Genomic DNA, 21,610 nt, shown 5'->3' with positions numbered 1-21,610 from the left:
TTTTTTGTTGCTGTTGCTTCCTGCTAATTATTGCTTCTCATTTCCAGGTTTCAGTTATTTCATGCTTTCTGCTACACGCTTCCAGCTTCCCTCTGCCTTTTCTTTCCCGTTTCCTGTTTTGCTTTCCGATTCCACTGATTCTTGGTTTTTTGCTTTCTGCTTTACGCTACTTCTTACTTCCTGCTTCTTGTTACTTGATTCCAACGCAGTGTTTCCAGCTTCCCAGTGCTTCTCACTTCACGTTTCTTGCTGTTTCTAGCTTGCCGCTTTCAGCTCCTGCTGCTTCTCGTTCCCTGCTTTTTGCTTCCTGCTACTCGCATCCCGCCATATCCCCCTGGGAGAAAAGTTCCAGCGTACCGTAACTGGATCCTCCCTGCCCGGTCATGCTTCCCGGTCATTTTCCTTTGTTGAGACGGTTTTATGTGTTAACCGTTAATCGTGCGTCTCTATGATTTCGGACCTCTTACGGAACGAACTTTAAAATATGAAAAAGCGCAAAAAATGTCGTATGTGGGCTAGAAAATGGATTATAAGGAGAAACGAATTGGGTGCTTCTAAAACTATTTTGAGAGAGATGGCGTTAGAAGATACCGAAAGCTATCAAAATCATTTGCGAATTTCGGAAGAACAATTTGATCTACTGTTGTCTAAGATTCAAGAAAAAATCCAATAGGATATAGTTATGCGCGCGGCTGTCCCGGCAAAAACGAAGTTACAAATGACGCTAAGATACCTGGCAACGGGGATTCTTTTTCAAGTCTGGTTTGAAAAAAATCGATATCATTGTTTATAAAAAAAGTGTTCGTTGCAATAGTTGATGCCTTAAAATTTGTCATGAAAGTAAATTTATTTTTATTTTTTTAAACATTCAGAGGCGTGTTATTTAATAATAACTGCTAAGTCACAGTAAAATTTAAAAAATAATATTTTTAATTGCAGTGTCACGGGCATTCTTATTTTTTTAAACTTCTTGATTCTGATCCCAAAGATAGGGATGGCTTTGGTATAGATCAATAAATACAATTAATAATTTTTTTCATTGAAACAGATGCCATGATGGTAGGTATTAGGTACGAATAAATAAACCAATCCTTAGGAACGTCTAACGCATAAATAAACCACTCTCGTCTAACGAGGTCTAACGTCTACTTTTGACCGCAGGGAACTTAAAATCGTAAGCGACTTGAAACATATGTTTACACGTTTTAATTCGGCAGGAAAATCGAACGATGACTTATACTTGAACAACAAAAGTAGGCTTTCAACTTTCGTCGCTCAAATAAAAAGTTGATCAATTCTGTTGAAAGGTTATTCACACTTGTCAATTAGCTTTCAAGTGTCATTCAACACAGACTTGATCAAATAAAATCGCCGTGTGTGATAGGGGTATTAGTGTTCTTCCCAGATAACAAAGTTTTTTCTTCCAGTGTTCTGTCAGATTCTAATAAATAAAATAATCATCTTGTTTTGGTGATAAACTACAAGACAACATTTTTAGAATTAAATTTATTCCCTAACGTGGCACACTCACTTATTCATTTCAGACATTTTAGATTAATCCGCAGAAAAATAGAGGAGCATTGAACCTGATGAGAACTTGCACGTTGCTTACTCGTTCGACCCTTAATACTGTCCACAAACATCAATGAAGAAATGCATTTAATTTTTTTTACAATTTACAGCTTTAAATATTCTATTTAATCATCGATTAAATAGAAAACCGGATTGATTACGTTTACGTGAATTTTGGCGTTAGATTGGTGTATAAATAAAGCACGATTGGAGAGCCATTGTGTTTTCAATATTGCATTAATATTGCAGCTGTAGTCAGGTACAGGTATTAAAATATTATTATTTTTATTTGTTCCAGGTCCAGGGATCTGACGTGCCGCAATCTGGCAACACCAATCATGTGATAAGTTTTTTCGTACGTCGCGTGTTTACAGTTTTGTTCCGTAATATAAATAAATAATTTTATAGATATCTCTTTCGTAAAAATGGCTGAAAAAAGTGTTCCAGGTGTTCCTCCAATCGTGAAGATAGGTCACTACACCCTCGGAGCTACTCTGGGCGTCGGAACTTTCGGAAAAGTCAAAATCGGCGAGCACCAGTTGACAAAACACAAGGTTGCTGTCAAGATTCTGAATAGGCAAAAGATAAAATCTCTCGATGTCGTCGGCAAGATTAGACGCGAAATCCAAAACTTAAAACTCTTCAGACATCCTCACATAATTAAACTCTACCAGGTCATATCAACCCCGACCGACATTTTCATGATAATGGAATATGTCAGCGGCGGAGAACTCTTTGATTACATAGTCAAGCACGGAAAGCTCCAAGAGATCGACGCCAGGAGGTTTTTCCAGCAGATTATTTCGGGGGTAGATTATTGCCATCGCCACATGATTGTACACAGAGATTTGAAGCCGGAGAATCTTTTATTAGACCACAATATGCATGTGAAGATTGCTGACTTTGGCCTGTCTAACATGATGATGGATGGAGAATTCTTGAGGACTTCTTGCGGCTCACCGAACTATGCCGCGCCTGAGGTTAATATCCAAATTACTCTATTTTTCTACTAGTTAAACCTTTGCAGATAACCTAATGTTTATTATAAACAAATCATAACAGCTCTGATAAGATTCCTGTCAGATGTCAAAATAAAAATATTGTGTTGGTATTATTTTTGTTTATTCCTGTCATGGTTCTGTCATCGTTTCTTAAGTAGCAAAACGATGGACAATTTCAGTAGTCAGAAAGTCATTATGATGCTTGACTTTACATACAAAGGTCACATGTTTTTGAATTAACAATATTTTTTTAGTTATTTCATTAATAATAAAATAATAATAATACTTGGATGACTTGTATAGCGCCGTTTTTGTGCAAAAACACCTCAAGGGCATTGATTTAGATTTTCGAACTATTCACAATCCCATAAGGAATATTAGACTTATGTTACTATAATTGCCTTTCTTGGAAGAATTGCACAATATGTGAATGTGATTGCCAACACTTTTTGGTAAATAAGAGATGCATTATTCCACAACATATATGGTAATGCGCCTATTTTATTTTAAAACCATTTTTATTAGCTAGATAATATTGATAAGAAAGTATTTCAGTTTCCGGAAATGTAAAATAATGCAATAAACCAAGTGTTATTTTATAAAAAGTAATAATATATGGGGTATTATATATAATATACCCCATATATTATGGGGTAAATATATTTATTTACCCCATATCCACTCGAGCGATTTTTGGCATATTATGGCAAGTTTGGAAAAACCTTTTGAGCGATCGCTTGTCATGCATAATGTGCCGTATTCGAACCTAAAAATATGGCATAAAAGGCGAGATCTAGGTGGACTCTATTGACTTTAAACCGCAGTAAGCTGTTAATATGTTTCCATATTAATATTTGGAGGAATTATATTAATTAAATAATATGGTAAATGTGTACGCATACAGCCAACTGCTCGAGTATATAATTTTTTTTCTTGCTATAGTAACTGGTTGACCCATCATAAGATACTGTACAATTAAATGTTAATTATTATTGTTTTACGCTAGAAACACAGATTTTTAAAATTAACTTGGACCCTAGGAATGCAGGACTACAACCCGTGTAGCATTTCAAATATATATGTACTGTTTTGCGGGCTACGCCCTGGACCAATCATAACTAATAAAGTGGTCCCTAATTTAAATTTGAATTCGAATAGTGCGCTAACCTCGGAAACTTTTATCGGGACTCTAATTGGAGTTGAGTATGTATCAAGGATTAATCATGTGAATGTTGTTTTGTAGGTTATTTCAGGAAAGCTCTACGCAGGCCCCGAAGTAGACGTGTGGTCTTGCGGTGTCATCCTGTATGCCTTGCTCTGCGGCACACTGCCGTTCGATGATGAACACGTCCCCACGCTATTTAGAAAAATCAAATCGGGGATATTCCCTATTCCGGAATACCTGAACAAGAGCGTAGTTAGCCTCCTCTGTCAGATGCTCCAAGTGGACCCAATGAAAAGGGCATCCATAGACGACGTAAAGAAACACGATTGGTTCCAAAAAGACCTTCCAGAATATCTTTTCCCGTCTCCCGTCGAGCAGGTATTCAAAGTATCTATCCTTCTAAGTTTTTCTCAATTTATTAGATTTAAGCTAATCTTAAGTGCGGCATGGCAATGTTTGACCACCACGAGACCTTCTTTAACCTAACTATTGGCTATTTCGCTTTGTAGGTCTTTGCTTAGAGCCTGAATAAACAATAATTTATCGAAACCATAACGTTTGTAGGAAAGGGGCGTAACGGGGGACGTTCTTTAACTCTTTGAGTGCTCAAAGTAGCTATCGGCCACAAAAAAATTGTGCCTATTGAACTCCGCTGTGGCTGATAGGCATGTTCAAAATGTAATATCTTTCAATGGGATTTTGCGTTGTGAAAAATGCTCATAGCTTACTAAAATAAATCTTTTTTGATTGGCAACAAAATAAATAATGAGCTAAGAGTTCTTGCTTTTCGTTTCGTAAAGAGCAGCCATTTTAAAATAATAACAAAATTACTGCTGCGTCATTCTCCAACGCGCCCGCCTAACTTTTTGCATTTTCTTCAGTGTATTCTTTATTGTGAAAAATTCTTATTTAAACATTATGGAATGTATAATAAAACTTCATGATTGTACATAACCACTAGTTTGCCCTGGACCACAAAAGTGGACCTACGCGGAAAACCCTTAAATCATCATAGTCCACTTTTTTGGACTTGCAAAACTGACCTGAAATTTTGGACTCGCTCAAAAACTGTCCTGAGTTACTCTTCTATTTATTTTTTAGTATTTTATGTATTATAGCTACAGAAATAAAACTTCTTCCGTTTGTATAAACACATACCAATGGTTGTCAAAAATGAATAATCCCCTCCCCGGCTTTCCCCATTTCACCCGCGTGGAGATCAAAAATCGCGTTTGCGAACAAAAAAGTGGACGGGAACGGCCCCATTTGGAATGTTTAAGCTAATGTTTGTGAAAACGATCGCAAAAGATGCCGCTTCACAGAATCCAAAAGTATTGTATTTATTGTGTTTTATTTTGTTTACCGTCTTTAAAAAGGAATAACCTAATACGTATTGTAGCTTAAAACGATTAGCCGAGGGTAACTCATGCAAACGGATGGCTTAACTTGTCGGTATTAGCATTAGATATGCCAAGCCACGTTAGCCACAGTGGAGTTGTGCATTTGAAGCCAAATATAGTAACTCATTTGTGGACAATTTTATTGGTAACCTCGACCCCTAGTGTTAATACGTTGATGAGGCTGTTCATACTCTACGACCTCTATAAATTATATTAACTGGTGTAATAAGACGTGTTATCTAATAGCTGTTGCTTAAATAATAATACCTAAAATGGTGGCCTTTTAACCGGCTGAACGCTCTTCTGGTGCTTGGACATTGTCACGCTGTTAAAAATCTCTTTGAATAATCGATAATTTTATATGGTTTAGCAAAGGTTAAGGTTTGACGGGTTGGTGGCTGCAAGGATGTGCGCTTGCCCCTTACACAGCGGTCCAGGGTTCACTCCCTCCTCAGCAAAGGCGAATTCGATCAATCTTTCACAAGGGTTCAGGCCCTTTGTGAAAGAGCGTAGTAAGGAAAAAACTTGGTTCAAAAAATCAAAACAATTTTTTAAATATTTTTTGCCCATGTTTTAAATCATCTGGATCCTACAGCATAAATATTATCAATTGTCCTTCCCTTTAACCATCCATTATACTAGCGAATAAATTCACATAAAAGTATTACAAATCCTGAGATTCAATCGAATATCTATGTCACTTGTGGGGCCATTAATAGTTAAAAGTGGTTTGGGAGGAGAGATTTTAATATGATTTTAAGCTGTAGACATACTTTGTGCACTCACTTTAGATAATTCAGACCTTTTTTTTACTGAGATCTACATTTGATGCAATTTAATTAAGGTGTCCGTTTCATAATTTTTTTTGGAAGGTGACTTTCCGAACGTTAAGAATCAACAGTATGTATTCGTTTGTCCCTAGGCCTAGTTCATTATTCTAATGTATTTAGCGAACATAAATTTGAATTTAAAACATGAAAATCAATGGAAAAATTTATTTGTGTTTTTCTGGCTAATTTGTTCACTTTTGGGAACAGCTCATATTTTTTTTTGTTTTTTTTTTTGTTTTTTTTTATAGTGAATACCTCACAAGAGTCCCAACCGCTCCCGTCTGGAGCCAGTGAGACTATGGCATCCCCAATTGGGGGGTGTTGTGAGGCTGAAGGTAAGTGGGGAAGGGAAAGAGGAAGGTGGGGAAGTACCTAACTATTCAGATCTAGTCACTAAACACGGCTAAAGCCATTTGCAGCAACGTTTCAATTCTGAATGGTGGTCTTACACCAGGGCGATACTGGTAGTATCTTGCACTCTGGAATGTGCCGCAAATATACTATATATTATTTTAATTAATTAATTGTGAAATAACACAAATTAATCAAATAAAATTTATTTGCGCACGCCGGGTTCGAACCCGCGACCTTCGGAATGGCAGTCCAAAGCGTTACCACTGGACTATGCCGGCCGTCAGCTATAGCTCTCATAGAAATTGTTGTGTCTCCCTTACTATTATGGTAAGAAATATGATCTAAACGGTGTTAGAAAGAGAAAACACCATGCTTTATATTCAAATCTAGAAGTTTACCAAAGAAGAATTAAAATGTGCACCTCTATGAATCCAAAGTTTCCGACCGCAATTTGAGAAATATTTATGAAATTTTGTGAATTTTTTATTGTTTTTATATGAAACGGCAAAAACTACTACGATAATGTTCATAATACATCTGTCTAATAAAATGTGTGTTTTTCTTCTTTTTTTTCGTTCTCAGTCATTTTAGTTACAAAAAACGTAAGATGAGCAGTTTTTAAAACTTTATGTTTTTTTTTGTTTCATTCAAAGTTTTAAAATATCAAAAATTATTTGTTTTTTCAAATACTAAAATGTTCAGAATACATATATTTGGATTTTATTGCGAAAAGGAAATATTCCGACTGTCTGGCAGAATATGCCAGAGGCCTGAAGGGTTAAGGTAACAGAGCTGCATTTTTGATTCTGCAGCAATTTTTTGCTTAGATTTTCGATTGAATCTCAACTTTCGTACTACATTAATAAGAATTTGTCTCTAGTGTGAGAGACCGTTAATGCTAAATTAAGCTTGAATAAACTATATTTATATAATTTAACGCTAGCAATTAATTGATTTGTACAATAAGCTCACTTAAAAATGCTTTGTTTTATCAATATCTTATTATTTCGAATACTTTGGTTATGTTGGTATTACATGATTGTTGCGTTTCTAGGACAGCAGTATCATAGACACAGAGGCCATTGAGGAGGTCTGCGATAAGTTTGGAGTTAAGGACTGTGAGGTCCACAGCGCACTGCTCAGTGGAGACCCGCATGATCAGCTGGGGATTGCGTATCACCTGATCATAGACAATAAGAGAATAGCCGATGAAGCTGCCAAGGCGGACATGAAAGATTTCTACAATGCGGGTAAATAAACTATACTTATAGACTAGGCACCGATCAGCCAAGTGGTTTGTTGAGCAATGCTCTATTCGCTTGTTTCCAACCATTTTTATAGATGATCATCTTGTGTGTCCCTGCCCGTAGACTGCGATAAAAACCTCTTAATTTCGATTTGTTGGTGCAAACTTTGATTTGTTAATTATTTATTAATTTTCGTGAAATTGACAGTTTACATTATTTCAGTTTGTACATAAGTATTATATAGCCAAAATAAAACCAATTATGGATTTCTTCCTTATGACTATACCTCTACTGAGATGCCATAATAAGGAATAAGTAAATTAAATTTGTAATAATAATAATAATTGGATAACTTGTATAGCGCCGTTTTTGTGCAAAATCACCTCAAGAGCGCTGTAAGAAAGGAATATGAATTCAAAAATTTATACAAAGCCAAAGATTATATAAAACGAAAAATTTATAAAACAAAACATTTATAGCCATGGAGAGAGGTTGCAGATATAACTCAAATCATAACAGAAATATAAACAATAGAGGCATAACATTATTCACAAACCATTAGAGAAATATTATTTTATGGACCTCTTGTATTTGGTAAGTTCGCAGTTAGTCTGTTCAGGCAAGAATTCTGCTTAGAGTTCGTTTTGCATTGATCCACCCTGAACAAGACAGAAGAGCATGTTGAAATAATGTACTAATCAATACTAATTTTGGTTATTTATTTATTTATTCATTTTTGGGAAAATCAACAGTTTACATTTTTACAGATTGTACATAAGTAAAATAGCCAAAATAAAACCAATTACGGATTTCCTCCTTGTGATTTTACGTAAGACAGCATTAGAAGAAATAATTAAATTTATGAGAAATGTGAAGTTATAATTATGTAAAATAAAAGAATTGTATAAAATAATAGAAAAAAATAATACAACAAAAATAAAAATAAAGGAAAAAAAAAAAAAAAAAAAAAAAAAAAAAAAAAAAAAAAAAAAGCGTGTGTCCTACGTAAACTGGCTCAATGATCTCTGGAACTCGGATTTGCTTTGAATTTAAGTGTCTTTTCAAAATTTAATCTGATTGTGTGAAGGATTCAGGGAAGTTATTAGTTATTAAAATTAAATAAAATATTTAGAGGGTTTTTAAAGTTTAAAAATAGTTGAGGCCAAAAGTAAATTCACAAAAAAGGAATTTAAAATCCTTGCGTTCAAGCTACAATTATTCCATTTGGATTGTAGTTCATCAAAGTGTCCAGAATTATTACACCATTTCATCTTTCTGCCTAATTAGTGTGAATGTAAACCTAACCTGAAACCTAATCCGTGTCTAGGAAGCCCCCCGGCCGCTGTGCACAGCCCCGTGGAGGCGGGCAACAAGCCCCACCCGGAGCGCATAGCCCCGCTGCGAGAAAAGGTCATCCAGTCCACATACAACTACGACAGAGGGCAGAAAGGAACACCCGTAAAGAGGTCAGATGTCACCTGTTTTCTTTGTAATATAATACTCAATCACAAAACCTATTTTAGCGCAGTTATCTTATGAAATCAAATACAGGGTGCGTTTTATGTTCTGGGTCAATATTTTTTTTTAATAACTTAAATTTAATTTTATAATTTATATTTTATTGATTGATTATTCGTTTCTAATGTTGTCCTTAAGCATCGAGGTCGTGGTTGGTTTATTGGTGTACACCTTTTCCTTCTAGTACCCTCCTAGGAAGAAATCAGGAGGGGTCAAATCAGGGGCTCGTGGAGGCCAGTCGATATCGGCACTTTTTTTAACATTATTCAGTTAGTCACAATTTTCTCCTCTTTCACAATTGAACAATTTTTTAATGTTTTAATAATTTCAACATGTTGTTGCGGTGTTAGATGCTCCATAATAAATCGACCTCTCTACAACTGTCAAATGCCAACTGACAAATGTCATCCAAACCAAAATGGCGGCCAAACAAAATCGCACCTTTATTAGTTGTATCACGGTGATTTTTCTGAACAACTTTTGCGTAGTTGGCTTTGTTTTGGATTATTTCATTATCACGGTGCTATTCTCTTTCATAAATGATCTCCACTGGCTGCGGTTCCTCGCTATTTGCCTCCAGCCATTTGTTCCAATTCTCTTCCACCTCTTCCACAGTCTGCCTCTGGGAGGCTTCCACTGAGGCTCTTACACATTCATCACTTTATTTATCCTTGCACCCCTGAGATGATTAATATCATTATCACGGTGCTATTCTCTTTCATAAATGATCTCCACTGGCTGCGGTTCCTCGCTATTTGCCTCCAGCCATTTGTTCCAATTCTCTTCCACCTCTTCCACAGTCTGCTTCTGGGAGGCTTCCACTGAGGCTCTTACACATTCATCACTTTATTTATCCTTGCACCCCTGAGATGATCAATATCATTATCACGGTGCTATTCTCTTTCATAAATGATCTCCACTGGCTGCGGTTCCTCGCTATTTGCCTCCAGCCATTTGTTCCAATTCTCTTCCACCTCTTCCACAGTCTGCTTCTGGGAGGCTTCCACTGAGGCTCTTACACATTCATCACTTTATTTATCCTTGCACCCCTGAGATGATCAATATCATTATCACGGTGCTATTCTCTTTCATAAATGATCTCCACTGGCTGCGGTTCCTCGCTATTTGCCTCCAGCCATTTGTTCCAATTCTCTTCCACCTCTTCCACAGTCTGCTTCTGGGAGGCTTCCACTGAGGCTCTTACACATTCATCACTTTATTTATCCTTGCACCCCTGAGATGATCAATATCATTATCACGGTGCTATTCTCTTTCATAAATGATCTCCACTGGCTGCGGTTCCTCGCTATTTGCCTCCAGCCATTTGTTCCAATTCTCTTCCACCTCTTCCACAGTCTGCTTCTGGGAGGCTTCCACTGAGGCTCTTACACATTCATCACTTTATTTATCCTTGCACCCCTGAGATGATCAATATCATTATCACGGTGCTATTCTCTTTCATAAATGATCTCCACTGGCTGCGGTTCCTCGCTATTTGCCTCCAGCCATTTGTTCCAATTCTCTTCCACCTCTTCCACAGTCTGCTTCTGGGAGGCTTCCACTGAGGCTCTTACACATTCATCACTTTATTTATCCTTGCACCCCTGAGATGATCAATATCATTATCACGGTGCTATTCTCTTTCATAAATGATCTCCACTGGCTGCGGTTCCTCGCTATTTGCCTCCAGCCATTTGTTCCAATTCTCTTCCACCTCTTCCACAGTCTGCTTCTGGGAGGCTTCCACTGAGGCTCTTACACATTCATCACTTTATTTATCCTTGCACCCCTGAGATGATCAATATCATTATCACGGTGCTATTCTCTTTCATAAATGATCTCCACTGGCTGCGGTTCCTCGCTATTTGCCTCCAGCCATTTGTTCCAATTCTCTTCCACCTCTTCCACAGTCTGCTTCTGGGAGGCTTCCACTGAGGCTCTTACACATTCATCACTTTATTTATCCTTGCACCCCTGAGATGATCAATATCATTATCACGGTGCTATTCTCTTTCATAAATGATCTCCACTGGCTGCGGTTCCTCGCTATTTGCCTCCAGCCATTTGTTCCAATTCTCTTCCACCTCTTCCACAGTCTGCTTCTGGGAGGCTTCCACTGAGGCTCTTACACATTCATCACTTTATTTATCCTTGCACCCCTGAGATGATCAATATCATTATCACGGTGCTATTCTCTTTCATAAATGATCTCCACTGGCTGCGGTTCCTCGCTATTTGCCTCCAGCCATTTGTTCCAATTCTCTTCCACCTCTTCCACAGTCTGCTTCTGGGAGGCTTCCACTGAGGCTCTTACACATTCATCACTTTATTTATCCTTGCACCCCTGAGATGATCAATATCATTATCACGGTGCTATTCTCTTTCATAAATGATCTCCACTGGCTGCGGTTCCTCGCTATTTGCCTCCAGCCATTTGTTCCAATTCTCTTCCACCTCTTCCACAGTCTGCTTCTGGGAGGCTTCCACTGAGGCTCTTACACATTCATCACTTTATTTATCCTTGCACCCCTGAGATGATCAATATCATTATCACGGTGCTATTCTCTTTCATAAATGATCTCCACTGGCTGCGGTTCCTCGCTATTTGCCTCCAGCCATTTGTTCCAATTCTCTTCCACCTCTTCCACAGTCTGCTTCTGGGAGGCTTCCACTGAGGCTCTTACACATTCATCACTTTATTTATCCTTGCACCCCTGAGATGATCAATATCATTATCACGGTGCTATTCTCTTTCATAAATGATCTCCACTGGCTGCGGTTCCTCGCTATTTGCCTCCAGCCATTTGTTCCAATTCTCTTCCACCTCTTCCACAGTCTGCTTCTGGGAGGCTTCCACTGAGGCTCTTACACATTCATCACTTTATTTATCCTTGCACCCCTGAGATGATCAATATCATTATCACGGTGCTATTCTCTTTCATAAATGATCTCCACTGGCTGCGGTTCCTCGCTATTTGCCTCCAGCCATTTGTTCCAATTCTCTTCCACCTCTTCCACAGTCTGCTTCTGGGAGGCTTCCACTGAGGCTCTTACACATTCATCACTTTATTTATCCTTGCACCCCTGAGATGATCAATATCATTATCACGGTGCTATTCTCTTTCATAAATGATCTCCACTGGCTGCGGTTCCTCGCTATTTGCCTCCAGCCATTTGTTCCATTTCTCTTCCACCTCTTCCACAGTCTGCTTCTGGGAGGCTTCCACTGAGGCTCTTACACATTCATCACTTTATTTATCCTTGCACCCCTGAGATGATCAATATCATTATCACGGTGCTATTCTCTTTCATAAATGATCTCCACTGGCTGCGGTTCCTCGCTATTTGCCTCCAGCCATTTGTTCCAATTCTCTTCCACCTCTTCCACAGTCTGCTTCTGGGAGGCTTCCACTGAGGCTCTTACACATTCATCACTTTATTTATCCTTGCACCCCTGAGATGATCAATATCATTATCACGGTGCTATTCTCTTTCATAAATGATCTCCACTGGCTGCGGTTCCTCGCTATTTGCCACCAGCCATTTGTTCCAATTCTCTTCCACCTCTTCCACAGTCTGCTTCTGGGAGGCTTCCACTGAGGCTCTTACACATTCATCACTTTATTTATCCTTGCACCCCTGAGATGATCAATATCATTATCACGGTGCTATTCTCTTTCATAAATGATCTCCACTGGCTGCGGTTCCTCGCTATTTGCCTCCAGCCATTTGTTCCAATTCTCTTCCACCTCTTCCACAGTCTGCTTCTGGGAGGCTTCCACTGAGGCTCTTACACATTCATCACTTTATTTATCCTTGCACCCCTGAGATGATCAATATCATTATCACGGTGCTATTCTCTTTCATAAATGATCTCCACTGGCTGCGGTTCCTCACTATTTGCCTCCAGCCATTTGTTCCAATTCTCTTCCACCTCTTCCACAGTCTGCTTCTGGGAGGCTTCCACTGAGGCTCTTACACATTCATCACTTTATTTATCCTTGCACCCCTGAGATGATCAATATCATTATCACGGTGCTATTCTCTTTCATAAATGATCTCCACTGGCTGCGGTTCCTCGCTATTTGCCTCCAGCCATTTGTTCCAATTCTCTTCCACCTCTTCCACAGTCTGCTTCTGGGAGGCTTCCACTGAGGCTCTTACACATTCATCACTTTATTTATCCTTGCACCCCTGAGATGATCAATATCATTATCACGGTGCTATTCTCTTTCATAAATGATCTCCACTGGCTGCGGTTCCTCGCTATTTGCCACCAGCCATTTGTTCCAATTCTCTTCCACCTCTTCCACAGTCTGCTTCTGGGAGGCTTCCACTGAGGCTCTTACACATTCATCACTTTATTTATCCTTGCACCCCTGAGATGATCAATATCATTATCACGGTGCTATTCTCTTTCATAAATGATCTCCACTGGCTGCGGTTCCTCGCTATTTGCCTCCAGCCATTTGTTCCAATTCTCTTCCACCTCTTCCACAGTCTGCTTCTGGGAGGCTTCCACTGAGGCTCTTACACATTCATCACTTTATTTATCCTTGCACCCCTGAGATGATCAATATCATTATCACGGTGCTATTCTCTTTCATAAATGATCTCCACTGGCTGCGGTTCCTCGCTATTTGCCTCCAGCCATTTGTTCCAATTCTCTTCCACCTCTTCCACAGTCTGCTTCTGGGAGGCTTCCACTGAGGCTCTTACACATTCATCACTTTATTTATCCTTGCACCCCTGAGATGATCAATATCATTATCACGGTGCTATTCTCTTTCATAAATGATCTCCACTGGCTGCGGTTCCTCGCTATTTGCCACCAGCCATTTGTTCCAATTCTCTTCCACCTCTTCCACAGTCTGCTTCTGGGAGGCTTCCACTGAGGCTCTTACACATTCATCACTTTATTTATCCTTGCACCCCTGAGATGATCAATATCATTATCACGGTGCTATTCTCTTTCATAAATGATCTCCACTGGCTGCGGTTCCTCGCTATTTGCCTCCAGCCATTTGTTCCAATTCTCTTCCACCTCTTCCACAGTCTGCTTCTGGGAGGCTTCCACTGAGGCTCTTACACATTCATCACTTTATTTATCCTTGCACCCCTGAGATGATCAATATCATTATCACGGTGCTATTCTCTTTCATAAATGATCTCCACTGGCTGCGGTTCCTCGCTATTTGCCTCCAGCCATTTGTTCCAATTCTCTTCCACCTCTTCCACAGTCTGCCTCTGGGAGGCTTCCACTGAGGCTCACACACTGACTATTGAAACTTCCCACTGATGGGGGGAATCATGTGTATTTTGATTGAGCGCATAGATGCATCGAAATTATTGTTTGTTGAACGAACAATTGACAATCGTTCGTTCAATTGCTCTCTCTGTAGAGCCCTTTGGAATTCAGTTACATCGCGGAACGAGATTTTGTTTTACTTATTATATTACATTATATTGTGATTGCCCAGAGTTATGGAAAGTAAAATCAACAGATTATCAATGTATTTAGGTTGATTGAAGTTCCGTCAATCGCACTTCAATGCACATTGTCAATGATGTAAGCCCATCGACAATAATTGGCATTGATCGTCTCCGTTCCCCATTACTTATTACATCAGTTGTAAAACTATCTTTGTCTAGTGCTAAGAAATAAAACTCACATTATTTTAACGAAGATAAGAGTGAAGCCCAACAAAAGTCATTTACAGCCCCTAATTTTGTAACCTAACCTTCTCCCTGGGTTTGAATCACAACTCGCTATAAAGAAACCTACATATTTACACAAAATACTTTATTTGGGCAATACTTCAATGTGTTTCTAATTAATGATAATTGATCATATCGAGAATAAGATGAGATATGTCTATCGGCCTCCACACAAAATTTGTGTATTCTTTCAATGTAAGATGTTAATTTGTATTGCCCAAATAATGCAATTTTAGTTGAACACACTCAAATGCATTATGCAGTGAATCCCGCAAGGTTAGCAAATAAGAAGTTTTTATGCTTAGGAATTCATTCTCTCTCGGTCCCTTGTTAGGCTGAATCTTAAAAATTCCCAATGTATCCCACATACATATTATTTTTCCGGTTCCATGGAAAACCTTATGAGAGAGTTTCACTGTATCAAGTATTTTTTCTTATTTACTCAATCTATTCGATAGCTAGTCAAGCATCCTACCCAGCAGGCTCATCAATCACCGTAAGATTGTGCAATAATTGTTAAGCACAATAAAAAATAATGATAAATGTGCAAAGGCGCCCTCCTCTTTAATACGCGCTAATTATTTAAGAAACACAGTTTAATTATAGTGAGGAACAATTATTTCAATTTACTGATAAGCAAAATAGAGCATTTTACTTAATATTTGACAAATTTGTCGTGTTCACTCTGCGGTCATCTTACTATCGATGTGACGTGACATTTTTCTTTCCTTTGTAATAAAATCCAAAATAAGAAACTATGAATCTATTTTGTAAGTTTAGGTTTGGTTAAAGAAGAAAAAACATATGTTAGTGTTTTTTTTTTAAATAATTTGTGCATATTGGATGGATATTTACCAAAATGACAATAATAATAATATTGTTCCTTGTTCTCTAATAGGGCAAAGTGGCACCTCGGGATCAGGTCTCAGAGCAAACCAAACGACATCATGCTGGAGGTGTACAGAGCCATGAAGGCGCTAGACTACGAATGGAAAGTTATAAATCCTTATCACGTTCGGTGAGTTATCTCTTCACTATTTAATGTAATAATTTGTTTAGATTATGTGTAGTTATATGTATTATTAAATGACTCGTTGATAAAACAATGCGTACCATTATATTTAATGACCTTTAATCTTTCCCTGTTTTAGTTTCTTCGAAAATTTGAAATAAGCAGCCTTCTCATATTGGTCAGTTGTTAACAAAAGTTTGACATTAGCAAAGGAATGCATAAAAATACCAATTATTAATTATTGTTAGCTTGATTCTCCCCTAAATAAGGTTACAATGTCAGAGTGAGAGATTCAGTTGTGTTACTCCATGAAAAAATAAGCCACTAAAATTATCGATATTTCCTAATGGAAGAAAATCTAATTATGTAATTAAGCCCCTATGTGAAAAAAAACAGCGCTATTTATTTATTTATTATTCATGTTCTGCATAAAATGGTTATGCACCAATATATTGCGGAGAAGATCACAAATTTGAGTTACATGTAAGTTTAAAAGGTCATGGGGGCACTTTTATTATTTGTGACATACATCAAAAGATAGTTGCTGAACTGTCTGTAAGTGTCGTTGAAAATTTCGATGGTCAATGCAAAATCATTATTAAACAGTTGAGTTGATTGGAGTAGAAAAACATGGCCAAAAAGTGCCTTTTATTTTATTTTGTGGATGTTCAGGCATAAATATTTAATTTTTTTTCGATCATCTTATAAATAACTTAATTTGCCACATTATACAACAAAATTATAACCGAAAATGGGTTTGTAGGTGGGAGATTTTGAACTTTAAAGCAGTTTTCATAGGCCTTATACATTATTTTTTTCTGGGCTTATAAAAAGACTTATCTAAAAAATACTCGATTATTTCAAAGGCCAATATGTATTCTACTCGCAGTATTTAATTAAAGCATCTGAAACATTTCTAGGTGACCAAATTTTAAAACCAAAAACACATGATTTTGCATTACTACGTATGGCATCGCCTTAAGTATAGTTCTGGGAAAAAGTGAGTTCTAAGATATGGCTGTTAAAGATGTCATTTTATTATTATTATTATTATGTAATGAGCAGGCAGCATTCTGCTGATGCGCTCATATCTGATTTCACAACAAGTTTGACAGTAATTGAGTTGTTTTAAGTTTGAACTAAGTTCTTTCTTCTCTCCAAATGTGAATCCAATAGAGCTTTGAATTGATTTATATTTGTTGCATCGATGACATGTTGTGGGAGTTTGTTCCAAGCATCCACTACTCTATTTGGAAGGAAGTGTTTTCTAGGATTAGATGCAAAAGGCGTTTTGGTAATTTTTTTTGAGTGTCCACGGAGATTTATTTTATTAGTAGTGAAGATTTCTTGGATGCTAGGGCAACTGTAATGTCCAGATAAAATTTTGAAAGTCTCGATCAAGTCGCCCCTTTCTCTTCTTTCTTGTAAGGTTGGTAATCTTAGTTCCTTGAGTCTATCTTCGTATCATAGATCTTTCAGAGCTCTTGATATTTTAGTGAAACGTCTCTGTACTCTCTCTAACAGATTTATATCCTTTGCGAAGTAAGGACTCCATATTTGGAAAGCATATTCCAGGAGAGGTCGCACATATGTTTTATATATTTTTAACATCATGTCCGGTGTTAGGTCAAGGAAGGTTTTCCTGATTAGATATGTTAGTGAATTTGCTCTTTTCACAATTCCAGCGATGTGTGGTTCCCATTTCAAGTCCTGTGATATGGTAACTCCTAAGTCTTGTTGTAATGTCACTGCTTTTAGAGGTGTTCCATTAAGTTTGTAGGCAAGTGTAGGGTTAGTTTTTCCAACATGTAGGACAGTGCATTTTTCGACATTGAGTTTTAGAAGCCAATCATTTGTCCATTGATATATTTCGTTTAAATCGTTTTGCAGTTGGTTGTGATGAGTGTGTGGGTTGGCAAAGAATTTTGTATCATCTGCAAAGCAGCTGGAGTCTGATTTTATTATAGTATGCAGGTACGTGATGTACAAAATAAACAGAACTGGACCGAGAACTGATCCTTGAGGGACACCACTGGTCACATTTCGCTCAGATGACAGTTGGTTGCCAATTCGACTGACTGCAGTGAGCATGTATAGTAAAGTAAAATAAATTTATGTGTAGTAATAAGATATTTCAATTAATAGACGACACGTTCTATGTATTTTAATCACATAAATCAATTCATAAGTTTTGAGTACAAAATACGTAAAATAAAAGAAGAAAAAAAATAATGCTGTTTTTCCTAAATCAATATTTTTTCATTTAACAAACATATATCTATGAAATTAAAAAATTTCAGACATGTTAGCAGATATATGAAAATGCCAAATATAATGGCCGACTTGTCTTGACTACCGTTGTACGGGAAAGAGCGCGCTACCGGCCATACACCTTGTGCTGCCATCTGTTGTTGAGATATTAAAACGATTTTTGCTGTGAAAGCAAAAAGCGCGGAATTTGAATAGATCTGCCACAAAAGCAGTGTTATTTTCCGCTTAAGGGTTCAGTTTCATTTTAACATGTTTTGTTAATCTTAATTCCAGGGTGCGAAATCGCAACAAAACAACCGGCAAATTCGTGAAGATGTCCCTGCAGCTTTACCAGGTGGACTACAAGTCCTACCTGCTGGACTTCAAGTCTCTGTCGGGCGAGGAGCCGGAGGACGAGGATCTGTGTCCCAGCCCCGTGTACCCGCCCGTCACAGCAAACATCAGCCCCGCCGCCCTCATCAACGTGGGACACCACACCATGGAGTTCTTTGAAATGTGCTCTGCGCTTATCGTGCAGCTTGCCCGATAGGCTTACAATGATGGTTAGTTTATTTTTGACGCGGTCGAATGATAGTAAGTGCTGGTTCTAATGGTTTATTTTGTGATAACCGTTTTATACTAATAGTTTTTCACCATTTTCTCAATGTGTGGTCCTGCCACTGAGAGCTCCATTGTAACATTAGTTAGTGAGTGGTAGATACTCTCAGTATTGCACTGGTGATAGACCACCATTCAGAATCCTATGGGCAATACATAATCCATTCAAGGCCTATGGTCATCTTTCGGGTTGCTGTGTGGAGAGTCTTCAAGGAACGGAAGGACAGGAAGTTCTGGGGAGAAAAATGTACAAGAGGTAGGTTGTAATCTGGGGCTCGGTTTGTCTGGGAGTGAATATGAATTCATCCCTCCCACTGCAGTGCAAGGTGATGGGTCGAGAGTGTCTGGCTGGTGAGGACAAAGGGTCCCCACAACTGGCCTCTCCCGATACGGCCCACCACAGTTGGTGGTCAGACGTGCCCCGGGCCACCCCTGACAAAGCACTTGGGGTGAACAAGTAAAATCCTGTATTCTATAATAATGGCAAAGGTGTTGGTTATCTAATGAATGTTTCCCGCGGCGGCTGTCCCTGTTTAGGCTTTAGCCGTTTTTTGGAGACCAGATCTCAATAGCCAGATACTTATACACTTTTCCTTTTCCTATAATACCTTCAGCCGCACAGCATACCCCAATTGGAGATGCCATAGTCCCACTGGCTCTGGACATTTGGAACTATTGTATGGTATTCATCTAAAAAACAACCTCTCTTTCTGTAAGATGCCTCATTTATGAGAAAGAGAGAGCTGTTACAACGGAGCTATCAGCGGTATGCCTTTATATGGGATAAAATTAATGCATAAGGCACTTTAATAGTGGTGCACTTGCGCAAAAGGCGTGAATTGTCTGTGCATTATTTGGGGTCTGCAGAGAATGGGTTATTTAAGATTTTCAGTTGTTTTTGTAAAATATGATATGGTGTACATTTTTAAACAACTAGCCGACAACCCCGGCTTTACGTAAAGTTTTTCAAAAGATATTGACAGTAATTTTCCTCATTTGTCTTGTGTCAGGTGTGCAAAATTTCATCAAGAAGTATCAAAATTCTGCTTTAAGGGGTGGGAAAAAGTGGTCGGAGTGGTTTTAACCGGGTGTGCAAAATTTCATCAATCTCATAAAACTAGATTGGTTTAAAAATCAAACCCACATCCGGACACTCACATATATACAGATAGTGTATAGTTCCTTAACCTAAGGAATAAAACTTTGGTATAAAAAAATAGTCAATAATCAATTTATCTAAAAGAAAAGTAATGTAAACTTTTGGATTCGGCACTTACCGTCCTATTAGAGCAATTAGAGCTTTATGTTACACAAAGGATTATTTCTGAAGGTGTCGAAGATCTCTTCAAAATATTATTGTATATTTTGAATAAGTCCCTTTAGAAATAGTTTCATCTGTAAACAAGTCAAGAATTCATTTGTCATGACAACACCACCTGCATGTTCACCGTCTTCCGGGTTAACTCGCAATATTCTGTTATGTGTATAAACAGTTGCACTGCCAAGAGCCAGGTGTCTATTTCATCCCTAATAATAATACGGTATGACAGTGAGAGAAAGATGGAGGAATGTTGGGAGAGAATTTGTTAGTATTCTTGCCAATATTTTAGCATGTTAACCCGGAAGAAGATCAGATTTTAAGCTTTTTCTGAATGGTTTTTGTGCCCACTTCGCAAATGTACATAATTATCTTCAAGACATTTTTCTAGAAGTTCCAATAACAAATCTGATGATTGAATCTGACTTCCAAAAATTTTTTGCAAGATGATAAATTCACTTATTTTTCAATGGTAGGTGTACCGTAACCTAACCTAATTGTTTTTTATCATGATGAATTAATTTATTATTTATTTGAATCCGTACCTCTTTATTGTACAAAAACACTGCACATATTTGTAAATAATATAAATAACATTATCTTTATATTTATTATGCTGCTATACTCCCACACAATATAATATAGTCATTCGCCGTGCAATACTGCAAAAGTGATATCTTTTAATACCATTCGATTCGTAATCATTTTCTCCGGGTATGTTCATCGACAGAATACCGAATATTATATATGTATCAAATATTTTCATCATTATTCCATCCAGTTCCTTGATTTTTTTCATGTCACATTCGTTGTATTGCATTGCATGCCGAACTATGATTTAATGGCCGTATGTTTTAAAAAATACCAGTTTCCGTTTGATACATCACATATTTATTCCACTGCAAGCGAAATCGTCTTAGCAATTCGTTTTGTTTTTTTTTTAAATTTTTTGTGTAATCACTAGTTATATTAAAGTGAATCTTTTGCATAGCTTCAAAGATTGTTTACATTTTATTCAATCACCAATCAGAAAATAAATGCATTTTAGCTTTTTCTATGATTGACTGATGCCATTTTTCCTATTACAGTATTAAAACTATGCACACAAAATGCAAGTGGAACTTTGTAAAGACTCTGGTAAACAAGCAATATAAATTGTCTGTTGTTATCTATTGCCAAACAATTGTCTTGCACGTCAAGAGTTTTATTGGGCAAGGGTTGATCGTCAATATTGCCATGTACCGCGAGAGAATAATCCTAATGTAAGTCACATTCATAACATAAAAACGCAATATCCTGCAATAACTTGTACATATAAACTTGGATGCAAAACTAGAAGGAAATAGATTTTGCCCGGCAATATTCTCGTAATATCGGTAGCCGAGCGAACTCACTGGCAAGACAGGGCAATATGTCAACAAGAATAGGCAATACACAACAATCTTGTGCAATCTTTTACAATATGGAAATATTGACAGCAAAAAATTGCTGTAAAAATTTCCCCGTTTACCAGAGCCTTATTATGAATAAACATTTATCTTCGAAGTTTGGCTAGTAAATTCCTTAATAAAATAATCAATTTTTCATCCACAATTTGGACCATTCTG

The 21,610-nt window shown here is 37.6% G+C and overlaps 1 protein-coding gene across 2 annotated transcripts; it reads left to right on the top strand.

Annotated features, from left to right (window-relative positions):
• Positions 1-1,918: 1,918 nt before the first annotated feature.
• On the top strand, positions 1,919-20,924 carry AMPKalpha (AMP-activated protein kinase alpha subunit). 2 transcript variants are annotated; one of them, XM_089645540.1, is made up of 6 exons: positions 1,919-2,552; positions 3,817-4,116; positions 7,377-7,572; positions 8,897-9,035; positions 15,704-15,823; positions 18,362-20,924. In XM_089645540.1, the coding sequence occupies exons 1-6, from the start codon at positions 1,998-2,000 to the stop codon at positions 18,615-18,617; spliced, it is 1,566 nt and encodes a 521-aa protein (XP_089501666.1). In that variant the 5' UTR covers positions 1,919-1,997; the 3' UTR covers positions 18,618-20,924. The 2 variants fall into 2 exon arrangements, with proteins under 2 accessions (XP_089501666.1, XP_089501665.1); XM_089645539.1 differs by having other exon boundaries at positions 3,817-4,125.
• The last annotated feature ends 686 nt before the right edge of the window (positions 20,925-21,610 follow it).

Source organism: Hesperophylax consimilis, chromosome 22 (genome assembly GCF_061612785.1).
Source record: "Hesperophylax consimilis isolate HC1 chromosome 22, BYU_Hcon_1.0, whole genome shotgun sequence".
NCBI classification, from domain to species: Eukaryota; Metazoa; Arthropoda; class Insecta; order Trichoptera; family Limnephilidae; genus Hesperophylax; species Hesperophylax consimilis.
The sequence above is the reverse complement of the archived record's forward strand: the minus strand, read 5'-3'. Positions and strand labels throughout refer to the sequence as shown.